This window comes from Colossoma macropomum, unplaced genomic scaffold, assembly GCF_904425465.1.
Source record: "Colossoma macropomum unplaced genomic scaffold, Colossoma_macropomum, whole genome shotgun sequence".
In the NCBI taxonomy this organism is placed as follows: Eukaryota; Metazoa; Chordata; class Actinopteri; order Characiformes; family Serrasalmidae; genus Colossoma; species Colossoma macropomum.
Window position 1 is genome coordinate 8,708,971 of NW_023494804.1, and position 13,845 is coordinate 8,722,815.

Below are 13,845 nucleotides of genomic sequence, written 5' to 3' on the forward strand. Positions count from 1 at the left end.
GTTTCAGTTTCTGCCAGGAATTTTCATTTTGGTGCATCACTACTTAAAAATGGTGAACATTTAAGGTTCTTTGACATCCTCAAAAATTGCCTCACATTTGTGTATGTACATCTTGTATTTGATTGTAAGTTTTTATATTACTACACATGTTTGAAATTTAAGAAAAAAAGAAATATCACTGCTCAAATGTTTATTGGGAGATTGCTAAACTTGTTCCAAAACACAGAGCAAAGGTGTCAACAGAAGGTGAACCTGTTGTTTAGACTTTTAGTACAGTTTAGAGCCCATGTGTCAAATACAAGACTACAATCTTGTCCGGCCCACAAAAGTATTTTAATTTTTTGCAGTGCACTGTGCTACAGTCCCCAGCATGCACTGCAATGTAATGTGCACTCCGACTCTCTTACTCCAGCGCATAACTATGGGACGCCGGTTACACCTCAGTTCAACATAATTTTAAACAGTTCCACACCAGTTGTGTCACCAAACAACTAACTGCAGTTCAGCCAATATAAACACTTAACTTCAGCTGAGCAGCTCAGAAATTGAGCCTAAGCATTAATGAACTTGCAGCAAAGAAAAGATGTGAGGTGTCGAGTTTAAGCAAATAGGTGGGTTTAAAAGACTGAGCTCCTGGAGACATTTAAATTTTGAATATTTCAAGTATTCGTGTAATATTTCAAGGTCTACTAGAAGTGTCTATATTTTACTGTTGAAGTTTTTGTGTATTTTAAATAAACAATGGTCAGTTCGGTTTTTTTGATAAATGGTCATTAAAAATGAAATAAAACATAGGTGTTCTCTGGCCCATGGATTTGTTGAGATTTTTTAATATGGCCCTTAAAGTGGTTGAGTTAGACACAGACTGTTTAGAGCGTGACCTGTGGGATATATCGGACATAGGCATAAATGAAGTGCTTAAAACAATTGTTGAGTCAACGTATGAGCTTGGTGTTTAGGCCTATATTCAGGATTTCAATAAGAGTCTCTATCAATGGTATCACACCATCTGTAGGTGCTTTAAATTATTTAATAGTTAGGTAGCAAATTGTATAGTTTTGCTAGTTGGTATGACATTTTCTATCTTGTGGGAGGAGGAGGTTCTTTGTAGTGTTGTTAAAGTCACGTTCTTAAGAGCATATGGTGGAGATCGTCTGTACTTGAACACTGACCATGCTGTTGTTGTTTTGTGTAATGTTTGTTTTACGGGCTCCCAAGTGACGAACTGGTGAAATACGAACTGCGTGTAATGTGAAGGTGTGCCCTGCTGCTGTCTGTGCCAGGAGAGTCCAGAGGGAATGTGAATGGCTGTGGCGTTGCCGTGACAGTGCTGGCTCCCTGGCAGGACTGAACAGTATGGTTCACGCTCTGTTTTTGCTGAGTGACATACTGAGCAGTCGTGTGTTCACTTAGCTGTGCAACAAGTCAAGTGTACTGTGTTCTCCTTCAGGAGTGCTGAGGCACACAGCAGTGTTACTGGTAATGGCTTGATAAAGGCTGAAGATGATCTAAGACGATGATATAAGGCCAAGTACATGTTTAAAAAAAGACACTATACCTTCTGGTTACTTCAAATATTTCCTTTTAAAAACAGACTGTTTTTTTGCCCCATCAGTATGAATTAAACATTGAAGCGTTTGCTCTTTGTTTACAAACTGAAAGCGTAAATGTTCATGATCTCAATTCATGCCTTTGGCTGTTGGCAGTTTTTATTTATTGATTTGTTGTGAACTGCAAACCTGCAGTCCGTTGTGGAATTTTATAGTTCTGGATCTGAATGTGCTGGTAACTGTGTGTGTAGTGTTGCATGGGTGCATACATGAATGTGGTACCTGAATAATGACGGTGTTCATTTCGTGATAATCTGCTCTCCTTATTTAATTTTATTTACACTTCATTGTCACAAGTAGTTCAGATGTCATTGTTGTGTAGTACTGAAAGTACCAAAAATATCCCCTATTTTTAAATCCTGAGGATTATTGCCAATCTTCACACAGCATTCCGTCATGGGGCGAGAAGATAAATAGTGCAGGAAAATGTGTGGTGTGGTGCAGGGTGGTATTAAAATTAAACTTAATTAGGTTTCAAAGTACTCAAAATTTGTAGCCTTTAATTTTTTTTTGTGCTGGTAAATTACAATCTCTGAGCGAAGGCCTAGATACTGATAAAGACTTTTCAGTTTTGGCCTATTTATCATGAGCTTGTGCACAACGACCAAGAACACAATGCCTTGTGCAGGTATTTTGTTTCATTTAAAGGAGCATAACCCTCTCAATTAGTGATTCCTTTTAAATGTCTTGCCAGCCATAGTTTGTGCTTAAAGGGATGGTTTAGCAAAAAATACAATTTGCACTATTTCCCACCCAGATGTAGTAGATCAGCCAAGATGTGTTTGATGTCCAAACTTTGCTTCTTTAGTTTAGCACTGGAGCTACAAGGCTAACATTGCTAATAAACACTAGAAGTCAATAGTCAATCATCCTTTCCGTAAATACTTCCTTAAAACTTCTCTCATCCGCCTCAAACTGCGTCCAGGTCTTTAAGATCGCACAGGCTTGACAAGGCGCTCAGGGCACAGTATGACATGCTGTAAACTATAAAAATGAACATAGCTTCATCATGCAGCCGAATGCTGGGGGCAGCCTCTTTAGTCTTCAGGTGTTTTGAATGAAGACCTGTGTGTCGTTTGAGCAGAGTCAGAGAAGTTTTTGGCATGTATTTACAGAAAAGTACTAACTAAAGAAGCTAAATTGGGACACCAAGCATGTTTTAGTGTTTCAGCTGCATCTGTGGGAAGTGGAAAATTGTGCAAAAACAATTTTTTGACAAACTATTCCTTAGATGTTTCACATGTGAATCTTACCAAGACTTCTTAAATTTCTGTGGCTTATTAGTTTCATTTATTTTCCTTAATCTGGGCACAGCACAATAAGATTGTGACTAAATTTCGTGTTCGTTTTTCTTGTCTTTTTATAGTGTTAAACCAGCTGCCCTTGCCTTCCCCTCTCCCTGCTACCACCACTAAGAGCCTGCTGTACAATGGGAGGATTGCCGAGGAGGTCAACTGTCTCTTGGCCCGCAGGGATGACAACCTTGTCTCCCAGCTGGCCCACAGCCTCAACCAGGTCTCCACCGAGCACATGTGGGTATCCCGTCTCTATACTGGCCATTCTGCTACATCTGTTTTTTGTTTTGTATGTTGTTTTTTGTGTTCTGTATGTACTTCATAGTTTCATGTATAGTTTAAATTAGAAGGGAGGGAAAGAATGTCACCTACTTTTACCTTTTTGTTTTTGTTTGAGAATTTCTTTAGCCTAAACCAAAAAGAGAGTGCAACCTTTTTGTCTGTTTTTCACATACTCTTAAAGTTTTTTGGAGCAATGTAATTGAAGAACCTTTTGTGGTTCCCTTCATAACCTTTCAGTGGATTCGTTAGGGATTTTTATGAATGAGATATGCAAATGTGACCAGCATTTGAAAGTTTAAAGAATCTCTGCATCGTATTCAGTTTTTCTGAGGTTTAAAGTTGCAACAGACAAAAAGGAATCTGTGGTGCCACATAACATCAAAACCTATGAATGCGATATTTTTTAAACTCGCACACTGTTTCATGCACTGAATTCAGTTAAACAGGCCTAAACATGCAGCTGGTCAGTGTTCAAGTACTGACTTTCTCCACAATATGCTCTTAAAAGCACATTGTGACAACCTATGACATAATTAATAATTTGTCATGATAGCAATAGTAATCCTCATATCGGCCACCCTTACATTCAGGCCAAGATCTATTTCAGAGTCATTTGAGGGGTTATTCTATTGCATGGATCTTTTAAAAATCACTCAATGTCCATCTGTACAGAGAGCTGAAGGACAACCCGGGCAGTGATGACCCGGAGGGAGACATGCCGGTGCTGCTGCAGACAGTGCTGTCCAGGAACCCCAACATCTTCAGGGAGAAAAGTATGCCCACCCGATACAGGGTTCAGGGCGGTAAGGAGAAGACATGGAGACATTGCCCTTGACTCAGAACCCAGTGGAGCACAATGCAAAGGCCTAGTGCAGCTCTGCCAGGCTTCTCCAGCAGAGTCCTTTTCATAACTCTGTCTCTCCTGAAGTGTTTCTTGGATCAGATGTCTGGTGTGGGGGCTTTTGTGAAGCAGTAATTCATTTTTAAACAGAGCTGAGTGATTTTTACAGTTTTGTGGTCATATTTGAGTGATTTTCGCATGTTTGGATAGGGTTTCATCTGTTTTAGTTGTAATATGGTAGATTTATACTCCTGCTTTCTTGTGAAAATGAGCCACGTGGCCTGTGGTTCTGAATTTTATTGCAGTAAAGCTTCGTTTTGTACTTCATCCTAAATAATTTAAATTTTAGTTTTTTTTTCCCCCAAATAGGCTATCTCTTGACTATGGCTGAATAGAAGTTGATTCAGTTATGAAGTGTTAAAATTTCTGCTGGCTATTATAAGTAGTATTCAGTTCTGCTAATTACTGCAAGCGAAAAACCCAATGAGGTGGCTCTGATCCAGAGAGATGCCTCTGTTATAATGTGCCAACGATTGTGCTCCTTGTGTTCATATGTTGTTTTCAACAATGAATCAATAAGCAATGTGTGAATTGTACTCTTATGTACATTCTAAAATATTTCATGATCTTGTCCTAATACCCCCTAAACTTGTCTGTCAGTTGTGTTAGTAAAATTTGTGTAGTAATAGTGGTTCACCACGTAATTGACTAATTGAAAACAATGATGTTTACCTACATTGTGAAGCAAGATTCAGGCAAAAGTAATTTTTCCCCTCTAAATGTAGTCATTCAGCCAAGATATATTTGCTTCTTTAATTTTTCACTGAAGTTGTAAGGCTAATGTGGCTAACAAGAAATTGAGACTCATAGTCACCAGGTAAATCGGACAAGACACATGCCTAAATCTTCACACAGTTGCTTCGTGTTTGTACAGTGATAACTGGTGACTATAAGCTACTATTACTTCTTAGCCTCGTAGCTCAAGTGAACAAATAAAAGGGCAAAGATCAGGCACCAGTTATGTCTTAGCTAATTGACAAACTTGGAGTAATGGGTAAATTGTATAAATGTGTTTTTTTTTTTTGTTTTTTTTTAAAGCTATTGGTTTATAATTAGAAGTCTGGCCAATGTGACTCAGTCATCTTTATATACTGTAGAGGTCAGCTGTACTAATGTGTTATAATAGGGTAGTTAATAGGGTCTGTTTTGTGTTTTGAATGGCTGTTTAATATTCTCTTTTGTTTTTGAAGGTATAATGCAACAGCCAATGATGCCGCCATATAAGATGTCTCACAATTCCATGCATGGAAGCCCGGCATCCACAAACTACCAGCAAACCACTGTTACTCCCAGCCCACCTAGGTATTCTGCTACATTTTTCTCATATCAGTTTTGATTATGTACATTGCTTTTGTGGGGTGACCACTAGTGTTTGAACAGTCTGTATAGTGATGAGTTTTTCCTCTCCCAACAGCCGCTTTGTTCAGCCTCAGACGGGCTCTGGGGCCAGGTTCATGCCCCAGCAGAACAGCCCCGTGCCCAGCCCCTACGCTCCACAGAGCCCTGCCGGCTACATGCAGTACCCTCACCCTCCCAGCTACTCCCAGCACCAACAGATTCAACAAGGTGGGTCTAGATGCCAGAGTTCACACTTACAGTAGCTGTGGGAACAGCTGTGTGCTGATAGCATTTGCCAAATGTAAGTCTTTTGTGGACTAGTTTTGATCTACGTGTCATGGTTTTAATATTTATATGTTCAGGAAGCCAGTACAAACCCAGTTGCATTAATTCAATGAAGAATTCTTATTTAAACTAATACTTTATTATTTTGTTAGAATTGTTGCCAGCACTAATCAGTCTGTCAAATACGTACTGAAAAGTTTTTATTGATGGTATATACAAACTCATGTGTTTTACGCACAAAACCATCACTGTAATTGATGCATTTTTAGTACTAATTACTCATCATGGTCTTACTCTTGTATTCACGCTAAAGCGGGGAGGGGGGGGGGTGCCCAACTCCTAAACTCACAAGTTTGGTGATTTACCTGCTTAAACACACCTCATTACATGTATCTGTTAATTGCCATGTTTGGGGGGTTTGTTTAAGAAGGTGAACTACCAAACTGTACTGGACACCAATTTACCACCCCTGCTCTAAAGGCGAAGATCAAGTTTGATAAAATTTAATAAAACTGATTATATGTTAAATAAATTAAATCATGTTGTGATTTGTGCTGCAGTGTCTGTTGCTAGTCCCATGGTTCCTGGTGGCATGAGGAACATCCACGACAATAAGGTCTCGGGGCAAATGTCAAGTAATTCGGCCAACCACAACGCGCGGCATTGCTCCAATGAAGAGTACATGAGCATCGTCCACCGACTGGGTAGTGAGGTGAGTGGATGCTTGTAGAAATTATGTAGAGGTGTTGAGCAACAGGTTTGGTCACAGCAAGTTAAGAGGGTAAAAAGTGGGTGTTCATTGAAGTGAGAGCTGATGAATATAAAGCTGAGTTGGTAACCACTGGACCCTTCATTTTGTAGGAGAGTGATCCTTCCATGAGAAACGCATCCTTCCCTCTCCGATCGCCCCAATCAGTGTGCTCGCCTGCTGGAAGTGAAGGGACTCCGAAAGGTAGGTTTAAATCACTCACAAATAGCCGTACTGCATGTTAACATTGTGGCCTGTTGCTGCCCTAATGCAAGTGGAGATGGTTACATCTAGTTTTCCACTGTGCTGTGTGGGTGAGCCCACACAGCAATCTTAGATTCAGCAGTCAACAGGTGTGTTTTGCTTTTATTTTCAGTTGGATCGCGGCCACCTCACATTCTTCAGTCTCCGCCCCCGTATACCTCACCGCGGGATGCTGCTCCTGACCTTCTCATGGACTCACCCGACCGGAAAAAGAAGCAGAAGAAAATGATTAAGGAGGAAGGAGACAAGGGCGCCATGTACGATATTGTCAGCTCTCCCTCCAAGGACTCCACCAAGCTCACACTGAAGCTGTCACGGGTCAAGTCGTCTGAGACAGACCAGTCGGCCGAGCTCATGCCCAGTGTGGAGCATGGCTCAGACGCCGAGAATGAACTGCCCTGCAACAGTCTGCCATACCCTAGGAACCCCCAGGAGCGGCTGGCTGGAGGCCAGTGCCTCCCGGAGCAGTCGGGCTACCAGCAAGTCCCAGTGCTGCAGAACACAGGGGCACTCACATCGAAGCAACCCGGGGGCGTCAGCGGGACACCCTATGATGAGGCCGAGATGGACGCCCTGGCAGAAATTGAGAGGATAGAACGAGAGTCGGCCATTGAGCGGGAGCGTGGCTCCAAGGAGGTTCAGGATAAAGGTAAATTTCAGTTTTCTGTTTCCACATCAGCGTGCTTTGGTTTTGATGGATTTTTGCCTAACTGCTTATGTGGCTTAGTATATTTTTCATCATTGATTTGATATGTAGGATTTAAGCCACTAGACGTGGCTAGACTTCAGTACTCATGAAAGGTAGGTCACATTTGTGGTATGTAGAGTCTTGAACAATGAAATGCAGAAATAAAGTGAAACATTTCAGAATAAAACATTTTCTTTTTTGAATATATTTAGAAATTGAAAACAGTGAACTTAATAATGTCCTTAAAGACTACAGAGTCTGGTATTTTTGACATGTCTAATCTGTTTATAGATCAGAGAGTAAGTTAAAAATTTATCAAGGAGAAACAATTATTTTTATTTTAACTTAAACGTTGATCTGACGTCTCAACTAGAAATCAATTAGCTTTAGATATTTGTGTGTAATTAATTTTGTTTTATTGTTTTCTTTTGCTTAGACAAACCTCTGAAGAAGCGAAAGCAGGATTCATACCCTCAGGAGCCTGGCGCTGGTGGCACTGCAGGAGCCACAGGAGGTCCTACCGTGGGTGGTGGGGGCAGTGCTGGGAACAAATTGGCACCTCAGGAGGCTAGTGCTGCCAGCAATGGGGCTAACAGACCAGCCCTGATGGTCAGTATAGACCTGCAACAAGCAGGCAGGGCAGAGGGGCAACTAGACTCCTGCCCCACACCTGACCTGGAGGCCCAGCGCTGGCCTGAAGATGGCTCAGACTCAGCTGGGGTTCTACGGCTCAAGTCGAAAACAGATGGAGAAGTGCAGAGGACAGTGGACAGTCGGCCCGATGTCATCAAGCAGCGGGCAGAAACGCCACAAAAACTGGCTTCAGATGGCCGTCCAGAGACGCCAAAACATAAGCATGATAGTCGGCGGGACTCCACGGGCAAGACACAGGGCTCAGACAAACGGTCGGATACGTCGAAACACAGACATGATGGCAAGCCTGACAAGGTCCGGTCTGAGGGACGGGGCACAGAGACGCCACGGAAACACGATAGTCGTTCTGAGGTCTCCCGCGACAGCCATAAAGAGGAAAAACACAAAGACAGAGACAGGGACCGTGACCGTGAGAAGGACAGAGACCGTGACCGTGAGAGGGACAGGGACCGTGACAACGATGGCTCCAAACCTCGTAGGCCAGACACACCGAAAAGTAAGGCAGAACACGACCGACAGGGGCGTGACAAAGACCGGGAGCGGGATAGGGACCGGGAGAACCGAGAGCGAAAGCACCGGCCCGAGTCAAGAGAACACAGGGACAAGCGCTCTCCCGAGCACCGCCCCCGGCCTGACAGTCCACGGGTGAAACAGGAGAGTCGAGGAGGATCAGACTCGGGCCGACACCGCTCTGAACGGCCTGACCAAAAATCCCACAACAGCAAAGAAGAAAGACGGAGCTCGGATAGCAACCGGAACCGTTCTGATGGGGCCAAGCAGCCCGCCACTGACATCAAGACTAGCGAGTTCCCTGATTACTTGCTGGGCGGTAAGTCTGGTGCACTGAAGAACTTTGTTATTCCCAAACTGAAGCGTGATAAAGATGGGAACGTGCCAGCGGCAGCGGAAGCACGACGGCCTGGAGACAGCTGGGGCCAGCCGCGAGTTAAGCTGGAGAGATTGGGTCTGGTGGAAGACATCAGCAAACGGCCCAAGCCTGTGGTGGTCCTGCAGAAGTTGTCCATTGACGAGGTGCAGAAGATCATCAAGGACAGGAACTCTCGCAGCTCCAAATCCAGCAAGAACAGGCCTGGCTATGGGAAGTCTTCCAAAGGTAAAGCCATTGTGTAAAGGGCATTACTGAAAAATTTTCATCTAATTTAAATAATTCCTCTTTAATTTTCATACTAGATGTTTGGTAAGTACAAAACTTCAAACAAAGGCGTTAAGCACACATCTGGATTTGTGAGCTTTGTGTAGCTTTGTACATATTAACAATGTATGTACACTGATTTGATGTATTATGTAGAGACCTGTTTGTAGGGCCATGATTTACTTGAATAAAGGAGTAATGTCCTTTATTAACCTGTTTCAAGGGGGGATTGATGAGTCGGTGCTCAAGGAGCTTCCTCCTCATCTGCTTGCAGAAATCGAGTCCACTATGCCTCTGTGTGAGAGGGTGAAGATGAACAAGCGCAAGCGTAGTACGGCCAACGAGAAGCCCAAGTACGCTGAGGTCAGCTCTGATGACGACGGCGAATCTGTGGAGTGTGAGTGAACTTCTTCTCCTTGTGTTTAATCTATGAATATTTGATGAAGTTTGATAAATTTGATCATTTAAAGATATGAAAATGGTAAAGTAACTAAATTCATCAATACTTTATTGCATTGTACCTTTTCCAACTTTTCTAGAACTCTAATTTGAGGTGACAGTATCGGCCTCAGAAAATAATTACATGAAATAGTTGCAAATACACTGCCTGATGCATAATGCATGTTTTACCTAAGTTTTGAGAATGTTTTGGCCTAAAAAGTACATATAAGCCATTGGATGTTATTGGTATGGTTTGGTAGTGTTTGCTGTAGATGTGTTTACAGCTTATAATTCGCTTCTTGTTAAAACAGCTAAACCTTAACCATGTGACGTAGCCTAAAGGCCACAGTGACTGCACCTATGCATTATATTTTGTATATTTTTAATAAGTAATGTAATGCAGTATAAAGAGTTTATCACAAGACAGTGGATAGATAGATGGAAAATATCACTTGCCAATCGGCACCAGCCTAGTCTATAACACAAATATAGCAGTTTTATTGTTTTGTTATTGTTTCTGTATGTTGATGATGGTAAATAAGAAACTATTGTTTTGGGTACTATTTTGCAGTATCTTTATGTACCATGCATAGATTTTAAAAGATATGTGTTTTGGGCAAAAATCTTATTTACAGTAAAAAAAAATATCAGAGACATCACGCAGCATATTTTAGACCGTGTAAAATAACGTTCAGTGAGGGAGCTTTGAGGCGTTAAACACGGAACGATTCTGACTCTGAAAGTTTCTAGAGTGCCACATTTCACATCGAGCCACGCTGAATTACTTTGTTTGCATCTTAATGATTTAATTGCATAGAAACCTAACAAAAAAAAAAACAAAAGAAAGCATTCACTTTCAGTTCCAGGTGCAAATTTGCCTACTGCTCTGAACTGCTAAGCAGCTTGCTCTCAGTTGCATTTATTTTTATTAAGTATAAATGCTAGCTAGCTATACTCTAATAGCAGAAATCAAATGAAATAAGTTTTTGGGGGATCTGAAATATCATAACTTCCCACTTGCTGATAAGAGTTTCCCAAAAAAGTTATTTTTATTTATCTAATACTCGGGTGCTTGTGGGTCCTTAAAATTGTTTTATTTGTCTGAAATTACAATATAATAAACTACACAGTCTCTTTTAGGCTGCAGACAGGTGTTCTTTGTTGTATTAAAAAAACAAAAAAATTTCAATTAATAATACGAGGTCCCTTGTGTGACGCAGGCATGTGTTAAACCAACTTTAAATTACTGCTTGTTTAATACCGGCTAGAGTACTTGGCGATACAGCCACACTGCATTCGTCTTCATAATCAATTAACAATGCATCCTTGGCAGTTTGCATGTTAACCATTTCAGATCCAGATTATTTACACACATATTAAAGTCGTGCTCTGTTCCTCTCTTAAATGCAAAAATGACAATCAAAAAATGTTTTTAATTACTCTGGTGTCCATTCAACAAACATCTTTTCCAAAGAGCAGCAGCACCCTAATATTAATATATAATAGTTTTTTAGAAGATACTGAAACACAAATTTGCAGGGATTTTTGCATGCGGTAAAGTGATGCTGTAAACCAGTACATATACAGTTGTATACAAAAGTTTGAATACGTTTAGTCAAATAACATGTTTTGTTGATTTTTCTAAGTGAAAATAACACACCCTCTATAGGGAGCACACAGATATTTTGTTCTGCAAATGTTAATAACATAATTTGCTATAACATTTGTACAGCCCCCTCCCCACCCTGTATGTGAAACTCAGTAAATAAACAGTAGCTGTGCAGTGAAATATGCAGAATTGTAGAGGATGTGTAAACTTATTTTCACTTTTCACTCAGTGCACTTTGTAGTTCTACAATTGCAGACTGTAGTCCAACTGTTTCTCTGCATACTCTGTTAGTCCCCTTTCACCCTGTTCTTCAGTGGTTTGCACCACCACAGAGCAGGTATTGTTAAGGTGGTGGATCATTCTCAGCACTGCAGTAACACTGATGTGGTGGTGGTGTGTTAGCGTGTGTTGTGCTGGTACAAGTGGATCAGACACAGCAGTGCTGTCAGAGTTTTTAAACACCTCGGTGTCACTGCTGGACTGAGAATATGGACACAGTGTTTAAGAACTCCAGCAGCACTGCTGTGTCTGATCCACTTGTACCAGCACAACACACGCTAACACACCACCACCACATCAGTGTCACTGCTGTGCCGAGAATGATCCACCACCCAAATAATACCCTGCTCTGTGGTGGTCCTGTGGGGGTCCTGACCACTGAAGAACAGGGTAAAAGGAGGCTAACAAAGTATGCAGAGAAACAGATGGACTACAGTCTGTAATTGTAGAACTACAAAGTACCTTTACACTGAATGGAGCTGATAAAATGGACAAAGAATGTAGATACATGGAGGTGTCTTTAATGAAGTTGCCGGTCGGTGTATGTTGTTGGGAGTGGGCTTTACACACGCAAGAAATATCAGTGCTATTTTATTATTAATACCAGCTTTATTAGAGAAATACAATTTTTATTTATTTATTTTTTTGTATTATACGTCAGCTCTAAATTCTTTCAAAAGCGTGTTCCTAATTGTTACAAATGGATGTACAGTATTTTTGAATGAAACTCATCATATATTTACTGACCACAAATGTAAGTTTCTCCTATCCTCATTGAGTATGCAAATCTGCAAGCATGAAGACAGTACCATCACTGAAGTTATATTGACATTTGGGAGCTATGTAGATTCCATTAACACCAAAGATGAGTGAACTGTGTTGCAATTTTTTTTCTGTACCCAAAACTGTTTGAGTTCAATTTGATAATGGTTTAGGATCTGTGTACCTCACTGAATGTTCCATCATGTTTCAATACCCTGCATACATTACAGAAGAATTGGAGAGGCCCATTTCTGTACTTCTTACCTTTCATAATTATGCAATCAAGTGAAGTAAACAAGTCAAAGGAAGTAATAGCTAAATAAATGTAGCTTTGATTTACAAATTTACTGCAACCAATTTTATTTATAATTTTATGTATTTTTATTGCCTTGTTTTATTTTTCTTTATTTTATTTTTATTACTGTTTATCTTACACTAACACTTTTACCTTTTTAAGTGTACTATTTCGTCGCAAAGCATTTTTTAAAATTATTATTATTTTTATCATTAAAATGAAAGGGAACGGGGAAATTGGTTGATCAGAATAATGACCCCGGTAAAGCAAACACAGTCCGATTTGAGTGTTTCTCTTTCTGGGATTCTCAGCGGCCCCAAAACGTTCCAAGAAGGACCGGGACCGGACCTGGGAGTATGAGGAGAAGGACCGGAGGGGTTCTGGAGAGCGCCGGCGGAGTGGCCACCATGATGGCCGCAGAGGCTCAGGTAGCCGATACCGAGACCACAGTCCAGACGACTCTGAAGATGACACGCCCCCTCCCAGCATGACGGACAGTGAGTTTCTAATATAGAAAGAGCACTACTTTATGGCAAAATTTTTGTGAGGTTTGGAGCCTGCATTGTCTCATGTGGACAGATGAATGCTATGTACGATTGCCTTGTAAAGTACACCAGCGTGTGCGTATGATACAAAATGTAGCATTAAAAATGGAGAGGTGAGTCACTACTCATAGTAAGCGACCGACCAACTGATGAGGGATTGTTAGGGATTGGTTATGTTGAATGTTAAGAATGTTTGTAAATACAGTTCAAAAAGCTATAATATATGTAAGTCCTGGAAAATGATTTTCTAAAAAGAGTTGGAAGCCTGTGAAATGGCCCACGCATGTCTTGCCTAATGGGGCATTTTTGCTTTCAGTTGCCAAAAAGATGAGGATGAAGGAGAAGCAGAAAAAGAGGAAAGCGTATGAGCCGAAGCTAACTCCAGAAGGTAAGCTCAGATGTTGGTCATGGTTTTCCTACAGTCTTGATAATGTTCTAAGGTTAACATTGGCTCTGAATTTTTGCATTTTTTCCCCACCAGAAATGATGGACTCCTCAACGTTTAAGAGGTTCTCAGCAAGTGTGGACAACATTTTAGAAAACTTGGAGGATGTGGACTTATCACTAGGTATGTAACTTTTTAATGGTCATTAATTTTATTTTGATTTGTTGTCCACTAAAGACATTAGATTTGTTCTCCACTGTGTTGAATCCCTGTGGTGTCGTGAGAGCATTAGATAGAGAGTTAATAAATTC

At 41.0% G+C, this 13,845-nt stretch overlaps 1 protein-coding gene across 1 annotated transcript in view; it reads left to right on the plus strand.

Moving 5' to 3' along the window:
• The window catches only part of LOC118824375 (nipped-B-like protein), a 32,456-nt gene that overhangs the window by 8,065 nt on the left and 10,546 nt on the right, over window positions 1-13,845 (plus strand). Inside the window, 12 exon segments of the mRNA XM_036594479.1 lie at window positions 2,977-3,142; window positions 3,860-3,960; window positions 5,279-5,390; window positions 5,503-5,654; window positions 6,272-6,423; window positions 6,573-6,663; window positions 6,836-7,372; window positions 7,848-9,179; window positions 9,442-9,615; window positions 12,916-13,101; window positions 13,466-13,537; window positions 13,631-13,717. Coding sequence (XP_036450372.1) covers window positions 2,977-3,142; window positions 3,860-3,960; window positions 5,279-5,390; window positions 5,503-5,654; window positions 6,272-6,423; window positions 6,573-6,663; window positions 6,836-7,372; window positions 7,848-9,179; window positions 9,442-9,615; window positions 12,916-13,101; window positions 13,466-13,537; window positions 13,631-13,717 — 3,162 coding nt within the window.